At 43.3% G+C, this 25,716-nt stretch overlaps 3 protein-coding genes across 16 annotated transcripts in view; 2 read left to right on the top strand and 1 right to left on the bottom strand.

The window, feature by feature from the left end:
• Positions 1-21,091, top strand: part of USP49 (ubiquitin specific peptidase 49) — a 34,558-nt gene extending 13,467 nt beyond the window's left edge. For 3 of the 4 annotated variants that reach the window (XM_055728447.1, XM_055728446.1, XM_005447056.4), the window contains 6 exons: positions 4,081-4,225; positions 5,144-6,554; positions 8,341-8,545; positions 10,457-10,565; positions 11,369-11,574; positions 12,380-21,091. In XM_055728447.1, the coding sequence (XP_055584422.1) occupies positions 5,172-6,554; positions 8,341-8,545; positions 10,457-10,565; positions 11,369-11,574; positions 12,380-12,570 (2,094 nt within the window). In that variant the 5' untranslated portion in view covers positions 4,081-4,225; positions 5,144-5,171 and the 3' untranslated portion in view covers positions 12,571-21,091. The remainder of the gene's footprint in view (positions 1-4,080; positions 4,226-5,143; positions 6,555-8,340; positions 8,546-10,456; positions 10,566-11,368; positions 11,575-12,379) is intronic. The other variant, XM_055728448.1, reaches the window with a different exon arrangement.
• The window catches only part of LOC106631676 (collagen alpha-2(XI) chain-like), a 27,402-nt gene continuing 15,840 nt past the window's right edge, over positions 14,155-25,716 (top strand). For 7 of the 11 annotated variants that reach the window (XM_055728443.1, XM_055728439.1, XM_055728442.1 and 4 more), the window contains exon 1: positions 23,235-24,648. The gene's annotated coding sequence lies outside the window, so the exon portion shown is untranslated. Of the gene's footprint in view, positions 14,216-23,231; positions 24,649-25,716 lie in introns of those variants that run through there. The other 4 variants (XM_055728435.1, XM_055728436.1, XM_055728434.1 and 1 more) reach the window with 3 other exon arrangements.
• On the bottom strand, positions 21,097-22,076 carry TOMM6 (translocase of outer mitochondrial membrane 6). Its single transcript, XM_055728449.1, has 3 exons — positions 21,915-22,076; positions 21,720-21,821; positions 21,097-21,409 (listed from the first exon to the last, which is right to left on the bottom strand). The coding sequence occupies exons 1-2, from the start codon at positions 22,031-22,033 to the stop codon at positions 21,725-21,727; spliced, it is 216 nt and encodes a 71-aa protein (XP_055584424.1). The 5' UTR covers positions 22,034-22,076; the 3' UTR covers positions 21,097-21,409; positions 21,720-21,724.

Raw genomic sequence — 25,716 nt, 5'->3', positions numbered from 1 at the left:
CAGATTACTTGTTTTCATTAGACATCTGGTTGAATAATTGTTTCCTCACAAATAAGTACATTAAAATAATCGGAGGAATAAAGTTTTTTAGGAGTTCTATGCAATTTTTAGATATATATTCCTCTCTGCTATCTCCTTATTTGCATTTTTGAGTATTTGCAGCAGGATAGAAATTCTACTCTAGAGCTGCACGTAACAAATGAATTATTAGGAGAGTGGAAGGTGCTTGCTTTTTTGCATCCAAGGTTTTTAAACCTATTTGATCAAATGCAGTATATTTGTGGAGGATACGTAGTTTTGATGGAAACCAAGAGTATCTAAGGATATTGGGTTTTCCTACAGTGTTTTAAAACAAAATGAGAAGGAGGGGGGGAAGCAGCAAACATGCTTTATTTAAAGTAGTACCAGTTCCCAACGGACTGGTGAAATGCTGCTGTGTTTCACTTTCGCCACTCGCAGGAGAGGAAGGAGTGAATGAAAGAATCATTCAGTCTGAGCTTCCCACCTGTCCCTAAAGATGATTTCCAGACTGCAGCTAAAGGAGTTTGTGTCAGTACTGAAGATACTTGTTCTGGAATCAACTCTTGGACAGATGAAAGATGTATCTAGTTTCCAAGGCTAAACATCTAACACCTTTCTTGATCCCTGAACTTTTCTTTCTGCTTTGTGCACATTTATTTAGAAAAAGAAAGTAGCTAGTGTCAACAGATCTGTACAGATGTCTTTAATCAGTTTCCAAATGTGTAACAATGGTACAAAGAAACATAATAAAGTCATGTGTTTTATTTTAACACTCTTTTAGTGTCAAGAGCCAAATTGTTTCTGCTGCATTTGGTTCTTGAAGCTGTTATAGGATCTTGCCATAAGTTTTTTCAGAATTATGAGCCATGCAAGGAAAGAAAGTAGGATTTAACCCAGTGTTTAAACATTGAGTGATTTGCAAGAAGAGAATTTTTCAAATTGTCTCTAAAACAGTATTGGCTAAACTAGTGTCTTTATTTTCATTTTATTCCCTATTATTTTATTTCAGTTTTCACTCCTCTTTCATTGCATTGCAATGCAGCTCCACACTTCTGGTACTTCTTCTTCATGCAGAGCGATTAAGTTGTTCCTCTTCCCCTCTTTTCCTTCCCCCACCCCTTATCTGGAAAAGAAAATATCTATGTATGTGCGAAAGGACGAGTTTATAGATACTTCTTAAAATGAGATCTACCTGGATGGAAAAAGAAAAATTGTCAAATCAAGAAATAAACCTGATACACTGTAATTGCAAGGGGAACAGGTCTGTTTGTTTCCAAGACCTTAAAATGTAACGTGTTAATTCTCCATCATTAAACTCTCTTGTTGCTCATGGCTTGTCACATCAACCACATAAACTTGTCTTTAGTTGTTGCAGTATCTTAAATAGCTGCAGCCTTGTAATCTTTGCAAGGTTTGTTTTCCTCCTTGTGCAACTGTTTACAGGTTCTGACTCATCTTTGTGTTTTCCTTTAATCATAGCTTTGTAATTTCTCCTGTTAGAGTGTTCTTTTTATTCCTGCTAGTAGGTTGTGGCAAGGTATTTGTTCACGTATGTAAAAGAGAGAAACAAATTTTGTTCTTAGTCATGTGCATATCTTTTGATGACTTATTTAGTAGTCTGTTTGAGTGTGGGGTGTCAGGGCTGAACCTCCAGCTGCCTTTTAGTACATGTGTTGCATAATGTGAGAGAACTGATTTTAATTTATTTTTTTTTAATGGAAGGGCTCAAAAACGTGAGTCAGTAACAGGCATCTTTCATGTGGAGAAGCTCCGCTGGTGCAGCAGCCAGGTGCATGGAGGGCGAGCTTACTGCGCGCTGTCATGAGCGATGCTGATACTCCGGCAGCCTGCTCTGCCTTCTCGGCTTTTGACATGAAAACCATGCTGATGAAAAGCAAGAGATCTTATTTGAGGAAGTTGAAAAGATGTATCATTTAAGCAGTTTGGGTTAAATAAACACCATTTCTTTCTAATTTGCAGAGCAGCCGAATGTGTATGGTATTAGAGCTTAGATATGCAAGGGAAGTATCCATAGATACCTAAGGAGAAACAGGTGGGGAATATCACATGCAGTATCAAAGATGCTTTTGTGCTGAGAATTACTGAATTAAGGTGTAACAAAGCTGCTTTGTTAACTGACCAGCATTGTTAAAATCTCTTTCCTTTTTCAAACAGGAAATCTTGCTGGCCCACACAGGAAAAGCAAAAGCAGTTGACAAAAGGCTTGTAATTTATATACTGACAGCCTACTTCATTGTTAAACACGATTCTTTAATGCACTGTATCTGGTGTGTGATTGATTTCCTTGTAGCCTGTTACCCAGCTGAAACTAGCAACGTACAGCATTGTTTCTTCTTCCTTGGAAATTGGGGATAAATTCAGTGTTCTTTGAAAAGTATTGTGTCTTAAGACCTGGCAGAGCTGGTGAGCAACTGCACTTGGCAGCTGTTTAATTGATCTCTAGAAAATTGTATTTATAAGGCCCACTTTTTGTTACATGGTACAAATCTCAGATATGCTGGTGAGACTCAAGGGTTAAATTCCCAACACTGTCGCATATGGCAGTGAGCAGAATCACAGATGTTGATGATACAACATAATTAGTATTCTTTTATGTAAATGAAGGCTGTCAATGTTACCATAGTGTCTATACTCTTTCAAGCTGGAATCTACGCCACTTGGTCTCACCAAAGCTAGACAGGATTATTCCACAATTTGCTATCAAGACCTGAGCAGAAAAATAAAGAAGAGGGGAAAAAAGGTCAGGGAGGAAGGTGAGAGGAAGGTGGGAAGGGGTGTTTGCAATGTGGAAAGAGGAGATCAAATGAGTCCTTTGTTTAGTGTAGGATTTCCGAAAGTGCCTTTCCAGGTCCTGGGATTTGTGAGTGAGCGAACACAGCCCAAAGGAGAAGTGTAGTGATTTTTGAACTGGTTTAAGTATACGACTAAAACAGTTTTTTCAACACTGCAGAATCGCTCTGTGGAGATGAATTCTGAAGTGGCCACTTGTGTTTTAATCTGAAGTAGAGAAGAGTTAAAGAACAGGAGAGCTTTGATTTTTTTTTTGTTAATGAATTCCATCTTTAGCAGGAATGTCACTGGAAAAAGATAGCGATTAAAGTAAATTAACATAATTTGGGGGCCACTAAAAATATGCTTTCTTAGCCTGGTCAGATAGGTTTTCTGCATACCAGTCAGAGGCAACTGTTCAATACCTATCTTAGAGCTCTGGGAAGGCGTGCCATGCCTTCGTTGTGTTAAACTTTGCCCCTTGTAAAATGATTTTTTTAACTAAATATTCTGTATGCCAGACCCAGCACTCTCTGTGGCATCTGTAACTACTTTGTGCCTCTTATTGCTGTCCCTTCTATCGCTACTTTGTGTTGTATTCAAGTACTGTAATCGTAGATGTGTAAGCAGGTTAATTTAGCCTTTCTAGGATTATTACAATAGATATGTTTGTACAATCTTTTCTGCCTTTGGCAAAATGCAGGTTTTTCCTATTTTTCTTTCCTCTGTAGTTCTTAGTTTGTTGCAGTTCGCACTCGACAGCTATTCATTACTTCATTTTTATTGTTTGAGGAATCATCTAGAAATGAAATTTAATTCAGGACAGATTTATTATTTTTTTTCCCCCATCTCCTCCCTGCTTCTTTCACCAGGTTATCGAAGTGGCCAAAATTGAAGTGATCACAGGAGGCGCACGTTTTCGCTCAATTTTTTTTTAACTCAGATTTTTTTCTCTGCCATATGTTGGGTCATCCACTACAAAAGACTTGTGATGGAGAGGCTACATGTGATCAGCAGATTTATAGATTATCAGAAAATGAAAGCAGAAGAATGAAATTCCAGAGAGCCTCTTCCATGTGATGTTTCTTAACATCTAAGTATTTGGGTTCCTAGGTACATTTATGCTTTGACTTCCGGATAATTCTGTTCTCTGTAATAAATGTGTTCTCTGCAGTAGCTCTCGCACTGAGGGGATTAATCGCATTCTAAAGCAACCCTGCCAGCATTCTTAGTTTGTTTATGTGCATCACAAGAATATTCTCTCTCTAGGGCTTTGAAGCTGTGCTGCCTTACAATGAAGACTTAAGTAGTAATTAAATTCTAGAAGAACCGCCAAGACTCCTTTGGCTGAAATGGGGATGTTCCGCACCCTGGATGCTGCGTCGCGGAGGAAAGGATGTTTAAACATGACTCCGTGAGTAGCGCATGGGAGCGAGTGGGTCTGGATGCTGTTTCTGCACCTTGATCTCTTTCCATTGGATCAGGGCAGTGGAGGGATTGTACAAAAACCACAGTGCTGGCACGCAGTATTTCAGTTGTGCTTTTTGTACAGCTGAGTATCTTTTGTAAAACGTGTGGGTGCAGGACACGGAGTGAAAGCTTTTTGCACCTTCTAGTATCCCTGCTTTGATTCCTCTTCAGTTACAGTATAGTAATTCAGTAAATCAGTTGCTTTTTCTGTTTATGTGTACTCATGCAAACATGTCCATGTGCAGATGTTCCTTTAGGTTTACTATAACATGGTGTTTCACAGTTCAGTTTCATTTCCCTGCTGTTTTTTTAAAACATTTCAATGTTTGGGAGGCTGTGAGGAATCGGAGAATTCGAGGGTAGAATTCAAAGCCTGTGGACTTGCAAATGCTCTGGTTATGACAATTATCTGATATTTTTGTGGCTTCTGTGAGAAGTTGGTAACCTCAGTCTAGTTCCTGATAACATGCATGCCAATTCCAAATTCATTTTGTATGTATCAATTTCAAGAGGGCAGCTAAAGATCAAACGTATGTGTGGACTGAATTAATCTTTTTCTCCTTGGAAGTGAGCCATTCAGTTTGGGTAAGGTATGCTGGCAGCTGTCTGGGCTGTCCTTAGTAGACAGTTTTATTCTGTAGACCTTGTCAATCCAGTATCTTTCACTTGTACTAAAATCTGCTTTAAAAAAAAAAATAATGCAGGCAGAAATAATGTAGTCTGTTGAGGGAAAACTGCTGTTGGGACTGACAAGATGCGACATCTGTATCTTTATAGGTCTTTACAGCTGGTACAAAAGAGTTCATTTTAAGTATGTGTCGTGGCTCTAAAATGCTTTTCTTTCTGTTCTTTGCCGTCCAAGGTCAAAGCAGCGAAGACTTCTGTAAGACATGGATAGATGCAAACATGTTGGGCGGCTACGACTCGCCCAGGACCACTCTATCCTGAACCCCCAGAAGTGGCACTGCGTGGATTGCCAGACAACTGAATCTATCTGGGCTTGTCTGAAGTGTTCCCACGTAGCTTGTGGGAGGTACATCGAGGAGCATGCACTTAAACACTTTGAAGAAACCCGGCATCCATTGGCAATGGAAGTTAATGATCTGTACGTCTTTTGTTATCTTTGTGAAGATTATGTCTTGAATGATAACCCGGAGGGTGATTTGAAATTGCTGAGAAGTTCTCTGTCAGCAATTAAAAGTCAAAAACATGATCCATCAACAAGAACTGGCAGGACATTGCGATCAATGGCTTTGGGAGAGGACATGTGCAGCCATCAAAGGAGCCCTCAGGGACAATCTCAGATGCTTACAGCTCTCTGGCACAGGCGCCAGACCTTGCTTGCGAAGGCGCTGCGGACCTGGTTTGATAAGAGCTCTAGAGGCCAGCTAAAATTAAAACAAAAGAAACAAATGGAGGAGTTGGAGAAAAAGAAGGAGGCAGCTAGGCAGCGGCGGCAGGAGATGAAGAGGCAACTGCTGGAGGAGCTGGCAAACACTCCTCCGCGGAAGAGTGCAAGGCTGTTATCTCATGTGCACAGAGAAAACTTGATTCCAAGGAAATTCAGGGAGGTGGCGACCGCTTCCCCTACCTCAAGGCAGATGCAGAGCAGCAGATTCAAACAGTTTTATTCCATCCGGCGTAAGCCTCTGATGACTCCCGGGGTAACGGGTCTAAGGAACCTGGGAAACACATGTTATATGAATTCTATTCTGCAAGTGCTAAGTCACCTCCAGAAATTTAGAGAATGTTTTTTGACACTTGATCTCTGTGAAACAGAAGAACTCTTAGCTAAAACTGTGAATGGGAAGTCTAGGATGCCTGGCAAATTGGCAAATGGGTCTGCTGCTAATGAGTCAGGGAAGACTGACAAAGTGGGATCATATGGCACGCAGAGCTTGCCAGCTGGCTTAAATGGTAGCTCCTCAATAAGCAGGAGTTTAGAACTAATACAACCCAAGGAACCGAGTTCAAAGCACATCTCCCTCTGTCACGAATTGCACACCCTCTTCAGAGTGATGTGGTCTGGCAAGTGGGCGCTCGTGTCCCCCTTTGCCATGCTGCACTCTGTGTGGAGTCTGATCCCGGCATTTCGAGGTTACGATCAGCAGGACGCTCAGGAATTTCTCTGCGAGTTGTTGGATAAAGTACAGCAGGAGCTGGAGTCAGAAGGAACAAAGCGCAGGATCCTCATCCCGTTCTCGCAGAGGAAGCTCACCAAGCAGGTCCTGAAGGTGGTGAACACCATTTTTCATGGGCAGTTGCTTAGTCAGGTATGCACCTGCTTTTGCACAGAAATCAATTGGAGCCAGGGCTCCAAGAAGCCAGGGCTCTGTTTCTTGAGGAGCCACCAGATACGTAAGAGGAGTTGCTTAGGAGCACCTCCTGAGAAAGAAATCTGTTGGGTTGCTGTGCAGGTTGTCAGCATTTTTGATACTTGTCACATGTATTGTAAATCCAGTTGACTTCTGCCACCTCAGAATGAAATCTGCATAAGTACAGAAGTTCTGAGCCCTTAGTTTTAAGTTTTTGCCATGTTTTTAAAGTGTCGTTGTAAATTGTTTTGTCCCTTCCTGGTTTTGTTTTTGTGGCTAGAAAGAATATGATGAAGGACAGAGAAAGCAGTCGTCTTGTACTATAAAAAATAAGCTGTCTGTGACAATTTTTTTTTTTGTAGGCATATGAAAGTCATCTTGAGATACTGAGCATGCTTAACATACGTTTCTGTAGGAGATGAAAGTGCCTGTTGTGCTGCTCGGTCTCTTATTCTTGTGCTGTTCTCTTGTCTGAAATGTATTATTCCCCACAAGGGAGACCCTGAGAGCCCAGTGCATTTTGAAAGTCGTCAACTGCCTTTGCTTTCCAGGAGAAATGAAATGTGTGCATAACTTGACACTCAGGGGTTTGCAAGATCAGACCACGAAGTGTATTATATGTGTGCGATCTCATTACTATTTATATCGTCCTTCTCTGTGCCCTGCCATTCATAAGAACTTGTGTGCACGTTAAAGATTAAAAGCTGTATTTTTCAAGTTGAAAGCTTTTGGCTTTCAGGGAAAGGATGCTTGAAGTCGTGGTTTGTTTGAATCATCTGCAGTGCGTGAACTTCTTGTGGACTTCTTAACTAAATGTTCTTCGTTCAGTTGTGTCTCTTGGCTCTGGACGACGGTGTGTTGTGGCTTGGGTCAGTGTTCCATGCTACCTGTTAACAGTGTGAAGGTGTTCACAGATCAGTGTCATTTATCTGCTACTATGATACGCTACAAATAACTTGTTGAGCTATTTATTCTATTTATGTGATTCTTGTGTACCCATACTGTATTTAATTTCAACACCCCTCTCTGCACAGAAGACTTCCTTCCATCTTGAAGTTACTGGTGCCTTCAGTGCATGAAGCTGCAAGGTTAGAAGTTGGTTTCTGGCGGATGGTTCTCACAATAACACAGAGTCTGACCAAATCGGCTTTCTGGTTTTGTTACCTCCTCGTGTTCTCACTTTCTGCCTCTGATTTTAATTGAAAGCTTTTCTGCTGTTATTTATAATACTCTGGGATGACCTAAGAAAATGAGCGCATCTGAAATTTGTCCTTTCATGCTCCATTCATGAATTATTTTTATATAGTTAACAGATGAAACTTTAAAGGAGTTATACACTTTGAAACATGCAAGGCAAGTAGAGAAGCTATGGAAGGAAGATCGCATGATAAATGCTAACATGTACTTTTTGTAGTAGAAAACAGATCCAAGGTGCTTGTTGCCCAACGGTGAATTGGTACTATTCTGGCAATGGTATTTATCTGAGGAAGTAAATCCCATAAAGGTGAACATTGTCTCCAGTGTTTTTGAAAATTAGCATAGTAGTTTAAACTGTTTGCTCAAGACAGACTTAGCTTTCAGACTGGAAATAAGTAGTGTTTCTCTTGACTCACAGACCATCTTTATGCCTGTGAAACTGCACTGCCTGTTGGGCATGAACTTGCTCTTCAGATGTGAATGTAAATGCCAGTCTGCGGGTGGCCATGTACATAACTTCGTTTATGTGTACACATTTCATTCCCAGGTCACCTGTATAACATGCAACTACAAATCCAACACCGTTGAGCCCTTTTGGGATCTTTCCCTGGAATTCCCTGAGCGCTATCACTCTATCGAGAAAGGGATCATCCCTGTTAATCAGGCAGAGTGCATGCTGACAGAAATGTTGGCCAAGTTCACCGAGACAGAAGCTCTGGAAGGAAGGATATACGCGTGCGACCAGTGCAACAGTAAGTCAGATGATGCTGCTGCCTCTGCCGTTAGAGGCACAGTCTGGTTTTCCGAGTGAGAGGTTTCTGAATGCGTGTTTTGGGTGTCTGAAAACATGTATTGTGGCCTATATGTATAGGAAAACTTGTTCTTCCTTGCTGTTTTGTTCTTCTGTGTTGGTTGCTTCTGCTCCTATGGGCACCAGTTTGGATCTGATACATCCTTTTTCTCTCATCTCCACCATTCAGCAGCGCAGTTTACTAAGGGTTTAATACAACTGTGCTCAGACCTGCTCTTGCCGCTTGTGTTGCGGGGGAAGGCATCCTCAAGGACCTTTTGGGTGAGGGGGGAATGGATTTAGAGACAAAAGAAGGAACGTTATCCCCTATCGTATGCTCATCTCATCATGGCAGGAAAGCTTTTGTAACGACTCAGCTATGGTTTTGGTTGAATCCTTTAACCAGAAATGACAAATGCAGAGTTCTCAAGGTGTGCTGCCAGGGTAGAGTCTCCATCTCCCTGTAGGCTGTCAGGAAGCAATAAACTGACATTCTGGGAGTCTCTCTAATGCATTATCTGTTATATGAATGCATGTGTTCTGCAGCACTCAGCTAGAAGATGACTTCTGCTTTCCTGTAGTAAGTCTGGAGTGTAAGGTCATTACGTGCCTGAAAATAATTTTAGCCCTGTGTATAAACATGCAGCTCAGCTACTCTGATAAGCTGGATTTGAAATTTTTTTTTCATGCAAGTATTTATGGTGAATGTTCATCCCCTTGGGAGGAAAATGCCAATAATTTGACTTACATTGCAACTAAGCAGCTGAAGTAGCAAATATTTGTAGAGATCCATTCTCTATCAACTTGCAAATCTGTTACCAAACATCTCTACAGAGCGTTAGGAAATACCGGTTGACTAGATGTTCTTGAAACAAAGCCAAATACAATTTCAGTAGATTCTGATTCACAAATAATGTTCACCAAGTGTCAGTGTGGATGAGTACAGCTTCACCTTAACTCTGTTTTCTTTGATTCTTTGTGAAAGCCTGAATTTTAACAGTTACTTCAGAGTTAAATGGCTAAGGAAACATTAACCAGCTGAAAAAAGTCAGGGAAAGGCAACCAGCCTGCGTCTAGGTGCCAAAAACTATTGGGGGCACTGCTTGCTTGCCACACGTGATGGAGGAGGAGCAACTCATCTGTTCTGAACTGGTGCAGTGAGGTGCAGAAATCTAATTAACAGGTACATTTCTTATTGGAAGCTCTGAAAGCCACCTGTCTTCCTCCTGGTATAGTTGTATGTTCAGTGTCCTGGAAAGAGTAATGACTGGAAGAGGAACCTTTTTCCCTCTTCTCCAGTTTCGGTTCAGAGGCAGTTTTCTGTTCTTGGGCAGGCAGAAACCCTGCAAGAAGTGGAACCTTGCTTGGGAGCCTTTTCCTCTGACTTGTATTAATTTTCTCGAGCTAGTAAAGCTTGCTACTACAAGCCTTATTCTAGTGGTATAAGAGGATCAAAGTAGTAGGCAGAATACAATGTCAAATAGTATTATTTGTGTGCTGGTAGTTCACCTGTTGAAACTGCTACAGCCCTAGATGTCTTTGGTTGCAGCTCTGTCTTAATACTTCTGGTGGATTTCTCAGAGCAATAGGTCAGCATGAGCAACTTGAAGGTGATAACTGATTGTGTGATTATGAGCGTCACAAAAATGAAAAAGTTTAAATATTTTTAAACTTTGGAGTTTTGATTGTAGAGACATTCCTGCTCCATGAAGGAATTTGTAAGAAAAGTTTACTTGTGTGTCCATCCTGAGTGCATGTGAGCTGGACTACTGCTACTGGAAAAAAAAGAGTTTATAATGTGCTTTTTTCCCCTTTTGAAAATTAATTGTGCCTAACAATCTTTGCCTTAATTTTTTTTTTTTTTTTTTGGCAGGCAAACGGCGAAAGTCTTCTCCTAAACCTCTTGTTCTGAGTGAAGCTAAAAAGCAGTTAATGATCTACAGACTACCTCAGGTCCTCCGACTGCACCTTAAACGATTCAGGTGAGTAGGGCGCACTGCATGGGGTCAGGCAAGCGATTTGCCTTTAATTTTTTTGGCAAGAAGTAATTAGTGTGGGCCTGTAACTTCCCTTGCTTTCTGGTAAATGCATGTGTACAAACATTTTACAGAAACCGCGTATGGGATACCCTCCTAGAGTACTACTTACGTTACAATCAGTAGCCAGTTTACAGCATGTTTTCTACTATATGCACAATGTAATGTGTTGTAAATATTAATACCGACTTCCTTTAATTGTACTTAATGGTATTCGTCCGAGTTTGCAGACAACTTGAAAGAGTGGCTGTGAGGTAGATGAGCTGCTAAGTGGAGCGTAAGATTTGTTGAAGCTGGAAACCTGTGGTAGTTGAATGCCAATATTATGTATTTACCTGTTGAAAAAAACATAGAAGACAAAGCTCAAAATACTATGAAAAGTTTCTGAAATAGTTAGCCCAGGCAGTTGAGGTGTGTGGGTTTTATGGTTACATAACTGAGTATTTTAAATGCAGTTTGACTGTCATGGTAGATGTTTTGTCTTGCTTTGTGTTTGGCTGTGGCAAATCTCAACAAGATCCTAATGATAACAACTGGGTGTCAATGAGATGTAGGCAAAAGATGACGGTAGTAGATGTTAAGAGTGAAAACAGATGGAAAAAAATTACATGACACCTACTTAACCCTACCACAGAAAGCTCTTCAGAGTTGTTTAGCAGTGGCTACTTTTGTGTGCATCTTCCCACAGCCCTGCACCGCTGGTGAGAAGCACGATCCCAAGTCTTTGATTCGTGCCCTTGTGTTTGCAGGTGGTCTGAACGTAATCACCGTGAGAAGATTGGGGTCCATGTCCTCTTTGACCAGGTATTAAACATGGAACCTTACTGCTGCAGGGACTCTCTCTCCTCTCTTGACAAAGAGACCTTTGTCTATGACCTCTCCGCTGTGGTGATGCATCACGGGAAAGGGTTTGGCTCAGGACACTACACAGCATATTGCTACAACACAGAGGGAGGTGCGTGTGCCTTATTATGGGGGAAACAAATTCAAGTAACTCGGGTTTTATTCCATAGGCGTAGTGCGTTGTAAAGCTTTATGATCAAAGTTGTTTGGAATCAAATTTCCTGACATTGAGGAGTTTGTTTCCCAGAATGCATTGCTAGTAGCATGTTTGCTTTTTTGTTTTGTTTTGGGTTGGTTGGTTTTTTTTTGGCGGGGGGGGGGGCAGTGCATAAAGCCACAGATTGCTGCTCTTTGCTTTGCAGCCCTTTGGGATGCCTTTTATTGCTTGCTGCTAACAGCATGAATGCTTCATTTTCTCATGCAATGTAACTCCATGGAGCTGCTCCAGCTGGGTGTCTTTTCTCAGTATCCTTGGGATGATGAGATAAACAGAAAGTGTTTTGAAACTGGACAGGAACTATTCATGAATAACATCCGCAGGGTTTTTGTGAATTTCCAGCAGTCTCTTTCTGCAGCTGAATTAGTATTGACTCTGCCTTCTGACTTGTGGAGAAAGAGTTACAAATTGGCTATCTTCAGGGAATTTTTATTTCCCTAATTGAGTTTTTGCGCTGTAACATATGATTGGTTAAATTATGACTTGGTATTTCTAAACTCTGTTAATAGCACAGAAAGGATCAAAATTTTTCCAGACTAGAAACTCCTTTCCAAAGCATCTGTAGAGGAAAAGATAGAGATGCCTTTCCTCCTACGTTGTCCTTTTTCTCTGTGGATGTTTCCTACGAACAGTTCCAAAATGCATTCAGAAGGAATTATGCCTCCTTTCCTAATGCCCGCTTTCTCACTTTGATTCCTAGGTTTTTGGGTCCACTGCAATGACTCCAAACTGAATGTATGTAGTGTGGAGGAGGTGTGCAAAACCCAGGCCTACATTCTTTTTTACACTCAAAGAACAGTGCAGGACAAAGCAAGAATCTCAGAAAAACAACTCCAAGCTCAGGTGCCGTCCAAAAATAGCGATAAGGACAGAAGACTGACATTCCCATGATGGGGAGCTCTGTAACTCCATCAACAGTCTCAGTTTGGTTTGGTTTTTTATTTTTTTAAACATTGGCGTTCACATCTTCCCTCTTTGTAGGAACAAAGGCTCGCTGCAGGAAGGGGATCAGATCATGATGTTTGCCACCCAGGGTGTGGAAAAGCGTATCAAGCTGTGCAATTCTGACGTGTGAGATTGTAGTCAGAATCTTGTTTTTTAAAGCATCTCGTTGTTAAATTATGCTCACAAAATGAAATTAGAAAGTTTGATGCTGTATATCATTCATCTCATATCAAAAAGGAATTGCGTAAGGCGCGTAACAAATGAGCACAACCAGGCAATAGCAGCATTCCACTGTCTTCAAAAACATTCAGTTCCTAGTAATGCTGATGAAACTCCAAAAGGAACAGGTATAGTACCCTCCCCTTTAATTGCCATTCAGATTTCCAGGGTTTGAATCACACAGTCACCCAGGTATTTATTCAAACAGTTGTTGGGATAGATGGAGTTGATTGTCGCAAGAGCTATTCTTGCTGGAGAAATGTTTTACTTTCTTCTAGCAGAGAAAATACTCCCCCACGCCTTAGCTATCTCTCTGATAGCAATGTATTTGCCATCAGTTGAAGGCAAACCCATGGCTGGCAAGGTCTGTCAACAGCTCTTCTCGGTGTTACTGGGGCTGTGTGCACACTTGGTGGTTTCTTCTCTGGGCTGAATTGAACAAGCAGCTAAATTCACTAGGAATGTGATTTTAAAACAGTTCTGCTCTGGAGAAAGTGTGTTTAAAAACAAAAGCAAAACCCTGAAATAAAACAGGAATGTACCCGTGTGTCGTATCTGTTTACAGTGGCGGCAAAAACAAAGCCTATACTACAGGCTTCTGCTGGCATAACTTTGTCATCGGGATTTTAAACAAGTCTGAACCCTGGCTTGCACGGCTGTGACAGCAGAAGCAGGTAGTGTGGAGGCATCTTAACACTGGCAAACTAGCACTTTTTTACAAGTGTGACTTGTTTTCCTCAGGGTGGTGGTTATACCACAGCGGTGGGGGACAGAGCTAGCTTCTGTTACTGCTTCTGTAATGGAAATATTCATTAATTGCAGTTGTCACACAAGGCCCAGACTAACGGGAGGCCGCGAGGTTGCACAGGTGTAGTGCACAGAATTCAGCCTGTGAAGTCTGTTTCTGCTGGGCCATAAAGAGAAGGAATGTAGTTAAATCTCCAGTTCCCCTATTGAGTTTGGAAAGGCTACCAAAATGTCTGTATCTGTAATCATCTTGATTTTACAATTCTATGACAAACACAGGGCCTTAGTTGACTATTCATAGTCACTTCTCAACCTACAGTTGCACCTCAGGTGTGTTTTTACTATTTAGGGTTTCGCTGTTCACGTTTCATGTTTTAATCAATCTGAATATGTAACTGCAAAGAGACATGACCTCTTTCAGTCTTGATGCTTTGGTTTGTTTTTTGAAATGGTTAAACGTGAAGTAATCTGAATTACGAGTTCTTCAAAAAAATTGGTTCTGTTTTCAGACAGAAGTTCTGAAAGCGTGTTTCTCTTCCCCCCTACTTCTCCTTTTGTTCTTGTCAGCATTTGCCCATCAGACACACACTGACAACCTTATGTTGTTGTTGGAGGGGGTGAAGAGGTAAGTCTCCCAAATACCATTCCTCGCTTTCCACTGGTGTTACTGTGACTTTTAATCTCCTGTCCTATGGGCAAATCGGTCTCCCTTGCTTTGGCTGCTGTTAATCGCTTCAGCTATGCAGAGAGGAGCACAGCAAGCAAGGGACTGTTACTGTGCTCTGAGCGCAGTGTCACGCTAGGTCTCCTCCACCCTTAAAGTTTCCCATTTCCTCTATGTCTGAGCAACGTGCTGCTTTTTGAACCTACAAAACCTGACTTTTTGACAATTAAGTATAATTTTGAGATCATGTGCTCTTATTTTTTTTGGAAATGAGACGGTTTGAAACGGTCCTAAGTTTCAGTTTTGGTTCCTCTAAATGTAGCAGAGTCTGGAAGGATTTCTTATGAATGTCTGTATATCTTCGTATTTACTAGGTAGGGAATTTTTTTGTGCTACCAGTAAATAAAATTAATTAAGAATGCAATAGGCCAAATTGATATCTGATAAAAGTAAATGTGACTGCTGATTAAGGGGAAGCTGAGTTGGGTTCAGCACAGGTAGAAGTTGACATTCCTGAAAGAATCAAAACCAAGTGCTTGTAATTATCAGATACATGATGGATTCTTTTCTAGAGCAAAACATACGCTCTGTGAAGACTGTGTGTCTCAAAAAGAAAATGAAAGGAGAAATAGGGATTAACGTTGCCTTTTTAATCTGAAAGGTGGAAGGGAAGACTGGTATTTTTCCCATGCATCTGTCCTTCCAGGCCTGTCCACCCCTTAACAGGATTATATTCTTCTAAATGAGTCATGGTTTGCTATGACTACCAAATGGTACGTTCACTTTCTGAATCCCTTAGCTGTACTGGCCCTGTTTGTATAAAAATGCGATAGAAAGGCAAACTGTAACGCAGCATTGGCTGTTCCTGCAGCGAGCTGAGACTCTTTGCTATGAATGCTCATCTTTTGACTGAGTGTTTTGCATTAATATTTGAATTCAGGTAGTAATACAGTTGTCATGTGGATCGAGTGGGTTGCAGAGGGGTGTGGGGAGCTGGGAGTGTACCTGTAGCCGTTGCTGCATCTGATTGCCCAAGCAGATTTTGTAGCATTTGCTGGTGACATCTTTTGACATTAGTGGCCTCTCCATGTGATGTTAGCTTAGTTGTGCTGAGATGTGGAGATACTGCAGTCAGAAAAAAATGATTGCCCTGATAGGGAAAGAATGAATTATACTTCAAAGTAAATAAGCTTGCTTTTTCCAACACTGTGAGGTTTCTGTAATATTTAGCTTTTATTTGGAAGCGATAGCGTATAGCATTTTTTATGCTGTTTGGTTTATATTTGTCTACTGCAGGCTTCTTTATATAAGCATAGCCCAATGCTCCCTCCATGGTGGACACTGTTTTATAGTGTCCTGTTTGCCAGAAATCCTGATTGGAAGTTACCTCTCTGCATCAGGAAATGAAAATACTATTTGCAATTATAGTGACGCCCACTTAAGTGCATGCCTGACAAAGGGTAGCCTGTAAAGCGAACTCTGTCCCTCCTCTAACAGTTTGGCTCCAAGTCCCACCGATACACTGATGCGTATTTAGTATAATTCCAAGTTTAGGCTCTGCTTTTGTAAATACACAGACGGATGATGTGACTTAACTCCTGTGTGGAGTTCAGTGGTCACACTAAGTTGCAAGCGAAGTGGCTGCAACATAAAAACCTTCAAAAATGAAGGTACAGCTGGGAGCAGAATTGGTTTCTCTCTGTGTTGGGATTCCTATACTGGAGTTCCATTCTGTAGCAAGGAGTTAGTCGGCTCGAGATGCTCAGAGCAAGTGTGAGGTTCTTGGCACCTTGCAGGTTATTGTCTCAAGGTGTAGGAAGCCATCATACGCCGGCAGAGAGACCCTCAGGCTCCAGACTGTGCAGCCTTTGGGATGGGACTGTTCCCGGTATATCCTTATTCCATTCCAACTTGTGAGTAAATTGGCATTCCTTAATTTTTTGTTTTTAAGAATGAAGGATCTTGATGAATCCATGGCCAGGTATGATACAGCATCTACTGTGGTTGTTGGAAACCACTTTATTTTAGCTAACTTTATTCCACTAGCAAGTTAGTTACATAAATTTGCCTTTACATATAATTTTATCCTTTGACTGCATGTATTCCCAAGTTAAACTATGCATACTGCAAGAACAGTTTCTGTGCAAAGGACTGAAAAAAGCAATCTTTTTTCCCCGTAAGTTCTGACCAGAAGAGTTTTCTGGTCTGGCTTTGAAGTTGTTAATGTGAAGCAGCAAATGGAGTAATGGATATTAAATGCTTGACACCCGCCTTTTCTGGGTGGCAGTACCACTCCCACTTAGGAACTTCCAGATGGTTTTTGTAGGGTGTAGAAATAAAATCGGAAATTGTAAAAGCATTAAGTGTGTCCTATGGACTCGCCATCAGGAGGGGTTTTTTTGCTTTTAGAAGGCAAGGCTTCCAGCATAAATATTGTCTTGGTGGTAATTTATAACTCTCTTATTGATTGTATCATCCCCAGGCCTCAATGTGCTTAATTGCAGCCCAATGAGAGAGACTAATGAAGCTTCTGGCTGTTGTCAGATTACCCCAGGATGAGCTCCAGTGGGTCAGTGGTGTTGCAGATCGAGAACTACATAAGCAAGAGAGAGGGAGATTAGTGTTACCTGACAATACAGTTTTGTGAACTAATTTTGTATGATTCCTTAGAGCTGGTGCCTTGTATCCAATAATATTTTGCATGGGACAGAAATGTTGGGAAATAAGTTGTGAATTCCCCCCTCCTGGCTGATGCAGCAGACAGATTTGTGTGTTTTTACAAATACTCAGTATCACCAACGGTTTTACATTTCGTATCTGTACACAACTGAAGTTTGCCAGCAAGCTCAGAAGCTGGGATTTTAGTGGTACATGTTTGAAATCTCTGTATTTTTAATAATTCAAATAACAGCTTGTTCAAAGGTGGATTAGATTTGGCTTTTTAGATTTTCTTAGCATCATCCAGGCCCCTCCAGTCAGGTCAGTAAGTTGTCATCTGTCAGAGCATGTAGTATAGAGCAACAAATAAAAAATCCGGTGGGTTTTTTGGTAGAGCAGCTGTAGCTTTGGGAAGCACCTTCTGTTACAAACCTAATGCTTATTGCCAGTTTAGAAAAGATAAAAAGTACAGATCCCATTGGCATGGCAGTGTTTGCACAGGTTTCCTCTTAGCAGCCTAGCACACGCTTCCACACGTGAGCAAAAGCATGTGCTGGTAATTTCTGCATAAATTTAACAGGCAATAGATACAGTTGTGTAAGGTGGCCAAGTGTCCCTTCTTCAAATTAAATAGTAAAACCCAAGCACCGGCTCTGAACACTACTTTCTTGTGTGTGTCTAATCCCTTCAGCAGGTTTGAGATCGGATAGGGCGGACTTAGGTTGAGAATTTATTGCCTGTGGGAATATAAAACCTCAATTCAGTGGCTTTTTGGTGTCTGTTACATTAATATTGATACCTGTTTATTGCAGATGGGAATGTGAAGCATTCTAGCAAGCTTCTGAATTTATAAAACCACGTTTAAATGATTGAAAGCTACATACCTTAGTTACCTGTACCAACTAGTGATTATTTGCCCCAGTTGATTTCAGGGATATGCCTTTAGGCTGCTCCTTCTGTTGTACTTATTTTTATTTTGTGCATGCGTGTATGGGTTGTGCTTGTTTAGAGGATGGTGGGGCCAAAATTCTTTCAAAAGAGTTCTTAAGTCTTAAAAATGAGCTTTGCAATGTACATTTCCAAAGCGGGGGGGCGGGGGTGAGAAAAAGAAAGAAAAGGACCAGCCTAAAGGGCCCATGATCAACTTTAACCACTGTTAACTATTTATTGCTGTGAAGTTTGTGCATGATAACAAAATGCATTGCAGTTACAGCAAAGTGCTATACCCTTAGGGTTCTTCTACTACTGATTTTGTCCAGGCTGGGGTAGGGAAGGGGTTGGGATGAATGAGATCAGCAGTAAGCTGTGATCTAAATTTAGAAGAGACAGGAAGCATCTGATAAGGGGACCTTGTGTACTAGAGGATTGCATGTTTTACAGACAGAGACATTAACGAAATGCAAACGCAGTCTCGTTTACAGCAATTTCCTGTTTTTGTGGCAAGAACTTCTCTGATCAGTAGCCTCGTACTGGCAAAACAAATGGTGCTTTTCCATTAGATATTACAGTTCCTAAGGAACAGTACCCCACATTCTCAAGTTTTTATAAAGGAGCTACCTAATTAAAGCCCACAATGTCACAGTAAATGCTTTGCATAACTGGAAGAGAGAAAGGAGATAAAAGTTGATGACTTTATCTATTTAATTTGTAATTTTTAGTCTTGATAACGTGCTTCCCATAGAGGTGGCAGGTGGTGAATTTGATCCCCCACCCCGTGCTGAAGTGCTGTGCCCTGACTTGTCAAACTAGGACTTGGCGGAATCTGGAGTAAAAGCCTCCTCTTCTTTTTGTGGCTTTAGAGCCACTTTCTGCTGTGTCACTCAAGACTGAGCACATCTTTTTTTGGGAGCGTGGGGCTTCTGAATGTTGCTCCTGCTAAAGAGGAACAACAGCTTCCCTTCAACGTGGGCAGGGTGAAGTGTAAAGTACTTAGGCTAGCCTTGCTTCCTCAGATAACCATGTACCATGGGGATAATTTGTACTGATACAACTGTGTTAGGACCAATCTGTGCCACGTTGGTGGCTAGACGAGGTTAAAGAATGTACGGTAACACGGGCAGGCTAGAGCTCGTGGTGCACCGCCAAACAGAATCGGTAGCTGAGAGATTAGGGTAGCCACCTGTGAGGCTCCTCTTCTGCACAGTTAGCATAGTGTCTGGACCGCCTAACTCCACCTGATTTACAAATAGCATTTTCATAGCAAGTGTCATCTTCACTCTCCCTACATTTATTAAATAACGTTTTTAGGCCTGGCCCTTAAGGCTGTTTCCTACTGCTACAAGGCGAACAGCATATTCCCAGGTGAAAACCAAGTTTTCGCTTAGCTTATCAATGTGTAAACCACTTCCCACTGGCAACCTAGAGCCCATGTAAAAGAGAATTGGGTCTTGTTTTTTTCCCTGCTTAACTTCAGCTTTGGTTAGGCAGTCACAAACTCTTGAGTCACAGCCTCCTAGACATCCAATGAGCAGTTTATAGGAAAGGAACAAGTGGTTAAGTTTGTTTCCAGTAAAATTTTTTTTTGTTAAACGTCTGCCTTTCCATAAGAGAACCTTAAACACAGCTTAGAAAGTTCCAACAGCTTCTTGGGGAGGAGTGCTGCCCAGGCAGTCTCCCTTAAGGCATGGTGGGCTCGGGCAGGACGCAGCTAGGGGAGACCCCACTTCTGCTAATGCCCTGGAAGCTTCGCTGTTGACTTGAGGAAGGGCAGAATTAAAGCTAATCTTCAGCACTTTAAGAAAAGTTAATCCCACTCCAAGTTAAGGTTGCTGGAAGGGTGCTGTTGGCAGAGGGTTGATGGAAGATGAGCCGTTTTCCCTTGGTATGAAATCCCCTGGCGGCCCTTGTGAAAGCAGGAGCAAAATGCTGTGCTGCTTTCTTGGGTGAGGAGCCAAGCTGGAGCTTGGGTGGGTTTCCTGATGTTTTCAAGGGCTTTCGTGGGGGCTTTTAAGTCAGAACAGCCTCTAGTTTCTGCTTCAAGTTTGTTACGTACGTCACTAATGACTTAAGCTGATGTATGCCATGCTGTGCTCGTGAATGAGACTGCCTTTGCTTCAAGGACACTCCCAGGCAGCAGCAAGTGACGAGAGAATCCAATTAATTACTGAATGTTTCTGGCAATCTGTCCAGCTGTCTGGCAGCTCGGTGCGAGCACACTGCTCCTAATCGCAGGTTCAGCAGCTTTTATTTTATTTGAGGTTTGTTAAAGACAACATCCAGTCAAGTCACCTATGGCAGCCTTATGTACTTAACTGCATGAACTGCCCCCTGCCTGAACCCAGGCCTCAGAGGAGATTAGTGTGTTCTAAATCAAAACTAAGATTAACTATAAAATGACTTAAATGTTCTAATTAATCCCCTTTTCCTGCAGAAACTGTTTCTGCATAACTTGGATTATCTGTACTTCAGAAGAACTTCATGTCTTTACAGGATGTTAAAAATACCTGCTTTGAAAACAGCGTTTTTAAGAATCTTATCAGTAGTGGAATGAGTTTCTCTCTGGGGCAGGTAAAGGGGGCAGTTCTCTGTCACAGAATGTGGAGGCAGCACTACTAGTACTAGTAAGTATGCCTAGTAAGTACTAGTAAGAATGTCTTAAACTAAAAACCCATGCATAACTGTCCAAAGAATGTGAAGCCATGTTGCGGTCCTACTGCCATAATGCTCAGAGCTGGGAAGTTACTCTGCTCTACGAAATAGCACCTTTGAGGAGCCGTTGTGTAACGCAGCCGAGTGAATCACAGCCGCAGCTCCCACGTGGTGCTTCCGCTGTCCCCCAAACAGCTTCACCATCCACAGCTGGTCTTTAAAGTTGGTAACGGCGAGCTGTACAGCCTCAGTCCTGGGCACTAAAATGCTATGCAACACCAAATGGCTTCTTCTTCCCACACACACAGTTGTCTTTCCTTTACAGTAAGTGTCCCAGCTTTATCTCATCCAGACATTACCCAGGAAACCTGGTGGCTGGAGTTTACCGAGGGCTTCAAAAACTGAAAAGTTTCAGTTTTCCTTTGAAAAAGTAGCTGATGGGTCCTGCTTACAACCCAGGACTGGACCTGTTCCTTTTGTCTTTCGGGTGTGAAATATAAATCATGTTTTTATGATTTTTTTGTAAATCTTTACTCTTTTTACACCTTGTTTTTGTAAGCTGAAGTTTCTTATTAAAAAAATGAAATTCCAGTGGGTGATGTTGTTATTCTACAGACTTTAATAAACATGTGTATGGGGGTACAAAAGAAAATTCCATGCGCAATGGCTTCACATCCTTGAGAAAACTATTCTCCTTGTGCCTTGCAGAATAAATTGGAAATAAATGCTCCACACACTTAAACGCTTCACCCCCTTGTCACCGCTTCAAGCGTGACAGCTTTGAAGCGCGAGCAGCAGCTCTGCAGAGGACAGCAGGTACTTCCCGTGAACGTACTGCAACTGGGAACGGCTGAAGGCATCTCTCCTGGTGCTGGGGCGCGGGGAGGGCAGGTGGGCTCCGCTCCTTTCCTAGGGCGGCAATGAAGCAGCGTTAGGCAGGGCTGTTCCCAGCCCGTCTGCAGGCATGCGGCGCTTTCACCCAGCGCTGCAGCTCTCTCCGAAGCGGCTGGCGGCGGCTTTGACGCTCCCGCTCGCTTCAGCCCCTCTTGTAGCTCGGTTAGCTTGGATCTGGTCACCGCGCAGGGGCCGTCCCCTTCCCGGGGGGGCTCTGCCAGCACCGGTGAGCAGTCGGGGCACCAGCAGCTGGAGGCAGGTTTGGCAGGTAAGGGTGGCAGCTCCCGGTGGCCCCTTGTCCCCCCGCCGCCCCTCGGGGACTCACCGCCGCTACGGGACGGGCTGCGGGGCCATCAGGTCGATGTCCGTCAGGTTGCGGGCGACCCAGACCCCCGCGGCGAAGAGCCCCAGGTTCACCAGCAGGTTCCTGCAAGAGACACCGGCAGCGCTGGCTCCCGCGCTGGCTCCCGCCCCGCCCCGCCCCGGCCCCGGCCCCGGCCCCGGCCCGCCCCGCCCCGACCTGCGGAAGTCGTTCCGGTCGGTGGCGAAGCGGTAGGCCCTCCGCAGCCACCCGCGCAGCCCCTGCGGCGCGGCCCCGGGCCCACCCGCCGCCGCCACGGCTGCCGCCGCCGCCGCCATGCCGCCGCCTGGCCCGCCCCGCCCCGCCGCGCCGCCGCGCGATGCCGTCACTTCCGGCGCGCGGCGGGGGAACGGCGCGCACAGCGCCTCCGCGTGCCAGCCGCGTGGCCCGCCGGGCGGCCCTCGTGCTGCCGGCCGCGGGCAGGGGGCTGCGTGCAAAGGGCGGCGTGCCGGGTGCAAAGGGCAGCGTGCCGGGTGCAAAGGGCAGCGTGCCGGGTGCAAGGTGCGGCGTGCCACGCAGCGTGCAACAAGCCGCGTGCGGCGTGCAACCGTGTGCGCCGGGTGCAGTGTGCAAGGTGCGCAGTGCTGGGTGTGCAAGGTGCTGCGTGCCACGTGCAAGAGGCTGCGTGCAAGGCGCAGCATGCTGCACGCATGGTGCAACGTGCCAGGTGCCACGTGCAAGGTGCAGTGTGCCGTGTGTGATACTGTATGAACTCACGCTAGGATAGAATGAATGTTGTAGTTAAAATGTAATGAATATAAGATACATGACATCCCCTGCGTGTTGTGTCTGCCAACATCTTGCGAGGCTGTCGACATCCTGTTACCTGTCGGCATCCTAAGCTAAAACACACCCGAGGAGGAAAGACAGATAGCAGGAGCTGGTTGAAACTGGTAACTCACCCAACTCAGCATTTTCTGGCAAAAGGTGAAAAGTACACCATGTACGGCCTTCCTCCCAAAGACCACCGCCCACGTCCCGAGGACCCCTGCCCACAGTTCTTGGAAGATTTGCGCAAACACAAAAGACTGATAAGCTAATTAACATACGAAGCGAGAGTAGGCGGGTTTAGGTAATGACTATGTCTAGGCGTTAATTGAATATTCATTGTATTATGGTATAAATACAAAGTAGTTAGTTACTTTAGACATGCACGTTAGGCAGAAGGATCCCCCGTGCATCCAGCGCTGCCAATAAAGGATACTTAGTCACTTAGAAATTTTGACTTCGTTCTTTAAATCACGTGCCAGGTACAGTATGCCATATGCAAGGTGAAATGTGTTCATCTGATTCATGTCAATATGGAACAATGCTGGGGCCGCATGGTGACATGTAACCTTCTGTCTTACACACCCTTGTGTAACCACATGTCTGTGATAAATAACTTAGTCCCAAAATAGGATTACAATTAAATTTTGCAATTTATTAAGCAAATAGAAGCAAGCAAACGGCGCTGGGTGCGCTGGGAGTCTCCGCTTCACCAAGACGTGCCCTGTACAAAATTTATTTTTGGTTTATATTTCCTAAACTAATACATATTCATAGCTATTTCTAAGAAAGGGTTGGTTTATGTGAAATGTGTTCATTTGATTCGTGTCGATATAGAACAATGCTAGGACCGCATGATGAAATGTAACCTTCTGTCTTACATACCCTTGTATAACCACATGCTTAAGAAAACAGAGTCATCAACGTATATAGTTCCTGCATCTTGCAAAGAACATCTGGCTACATACCTAGTTCCTGTATCTTGCAAAGAACATCTGGTTACACACCCTGATATGCAGGCTGAGCTGCTAACAGCACAGTGTTAAGTAAGAGAAGTTTACAGGGCGCATGCATAAAATCTGGGGTCATCCTAAGGGTGAGCCGAGGAAGACTGCTGACTTCATCCATCGACCACCAGATAGGGGTTAAGAAGACCCTAGGAGATAGAAAGAGCATGCGCCACGACGTACATGCCTATTCCAAGGATCCATTTACATAAACCAACCCTTTCTTAGAAATAGTTACGAATGTGTATTAGTTTAGGAAATATAAACCAAAAATAAATTTTGTACAGCGCGCGTCTTGGTGGAGCGGAGACTCCCGGCGCACCCAGCGCTGTTTCCTTGCCTCTATTTGCTTAATAAATTGCAAACTTTGATTGTAATCCTATTTTGGGACTAAATTATTTATCACAATTGGGGGCTCGTCCAGGATGGCTTTGGTTCCTGAATTCTGACTTGATCAAGGAAGGGCACCCCACCGATTGGTGGCTCCTGTTCGAGTCAGGTCGGGACTGTAATGGTTGTCTGTACTGGAATGAAGGAAAGTGCGGTTGTAATTCGTGTTTGCACAATCAAGTGGAAAATTGCGGTTGTAAAGATTGCGAAGCTGTTCACCAAAGTGTGTACAGTGGGTTTTGCAGGTATGCTAAATAAAGACAAAGAAATCAACGACAGGATATGCGATTCAAGAATCAGCCACGTATACGTTCCCCTCATCCCAAGATCACCAAAGGAGGACAAACGACCCCTAGTAACAGGTAAGAGCATGCGCAATATACCGAAGTTTATGCAAAACCCAGGAAATGGAGCAAGGAGGGGTTTTCTCAGAAATCAAAAGAAGAACGTATAAAAAGGAAAGCTGCAAACCTGCAAATTGAGAACCGTTGGTGGAGCACTGACTCCCCGGCCGCCCAGCACTGCTTTGCTTGCTAATCTCAGTAAATTAACCGTTCAAATTGCAAATTGACTCTAGTTCATTTTTATAACAGGACTAACGCCATCCTGAACCTGAATAAAGGCAAGCAAAGAATTTGATTTTTTTTTTATGAGCTCCCTTGCCAGCTGCAGCACTATATTTTGCCCATAATTCTGCACGTGAAGATCCGAATGAGGACGACGGAGCTGTAAGTATTTAAGGCGTATACCGTTCGGTTGGGTGTGTAGGAGTGTGACCGGGACGGAACTTTGTTCCAAAGCAATTGTGGAGGTCTTCTATCTGCCGTTCCAATCTCCCGCGAGGGACTTGGCCGGTGAAGGACCGAAGAAATTCCTATAGGATTTGTGGGTGGGTGATGGGTCCTAAACCCCCTGCAAGACACTCCTACTAAGGTCACCAAGGACTGTAGGAATTGCCACAGTAAAATTCCTAGATGGGCCAGACAAAATCGAAGACCAAGGACCAGGAGAAAGGGAGCAAATTACCAACATACCACCAGCAAGTCCATTAGGAATAATGATTAGAAATTGGAACGATAGGGGCCCCAGAAAAGGAAAAAAGTAAATTAAAAATGGTCCAGGATTGTATGGTAGAATGACCAAAGGAACCTTTAAGACCACATGTCTTTTGGCCTGGTTTTGGATCCTTTGAAGACTGGATTTGCCAGGCCTTAAATATAGATGTTAATTCGAAGGAACCTTTTAGTCAGGGGGAAAGTGATTATGTAGGATTATGGATCAGGATTTCATGTCCTTTTCCAGCCTCAATCCTTACACTAAAAGCAGATGAGAAGTTTGAAGAAGAAGGAAAACAAGAAAAAGATGACAAATGGGAGCCACTGGATAACCTACCACCTCCATATCCTAATAATCCACCTCCGGCGGCAGCTCCACCAGTGGTATCTCCACCAGTACCACCAGTGCCTCCACCACCAACAGCACCAGAATTAGACCGACCTCCAGCTGCGTGTACGAGGAGTAGGACCGCCGTATCTGAGGGAGCTTCCTTATATCCCTTACGAGAGGTACCCCTCGGAGGCAATCAGGGAGGCATCGGGTTTGTGGCAGTCCTGTAAAATACCACAGATGTGAGAAATGTCAAGAAAGAAATGGGGACCTTGTTAGATGATCCCCTTGGAGTAGCTGAAGAACTGGACCAATTCCTAGGCCCCAATACTTAGACCTGGGAAGAAATACAGTCCGTTTTAGGGATCTTATTTACTGCTGAGGAGAAGGGAATGATTAGGCAAGCTGGA

Source organism: Falco cherrug, chromosome 16 (assembly GCF_023634085.1).
Source record: "Falco cherrug isolate bFalChe1 chromosome 16, bFalChe1.pri, whole genome shotgun sequence".
Taxonomy (NCBI): domain Eukaryota; kingdom Metazoa; phylum Chordata; class Aves; order Falconiformes; family Falconidae; genus Falco; species Falco cherrug.
This window is presented reverse-complemented; position numbering and strand designations above follow the sequence as displayed.

What these genes read in the sequence shown, in the direction of transcription:
- TOMM6 (XM_055728449.1), bottom strand. Translation starts at nt 22,033, where the DNA reads ATGGCGGCGGCGGCGGCAGCCGTGGCGGCGGCGGGTGGGCCCGGGGCC. An exon ending in GACCGGAACGACTTCCGCAG is followed by an intron (nt 21,822 to 21,914) that starts GTCGGGGCGGGG and finishes TGTCTCTTGCAG; the next exon opens with GAACCTGCTGGTGAACCTGG.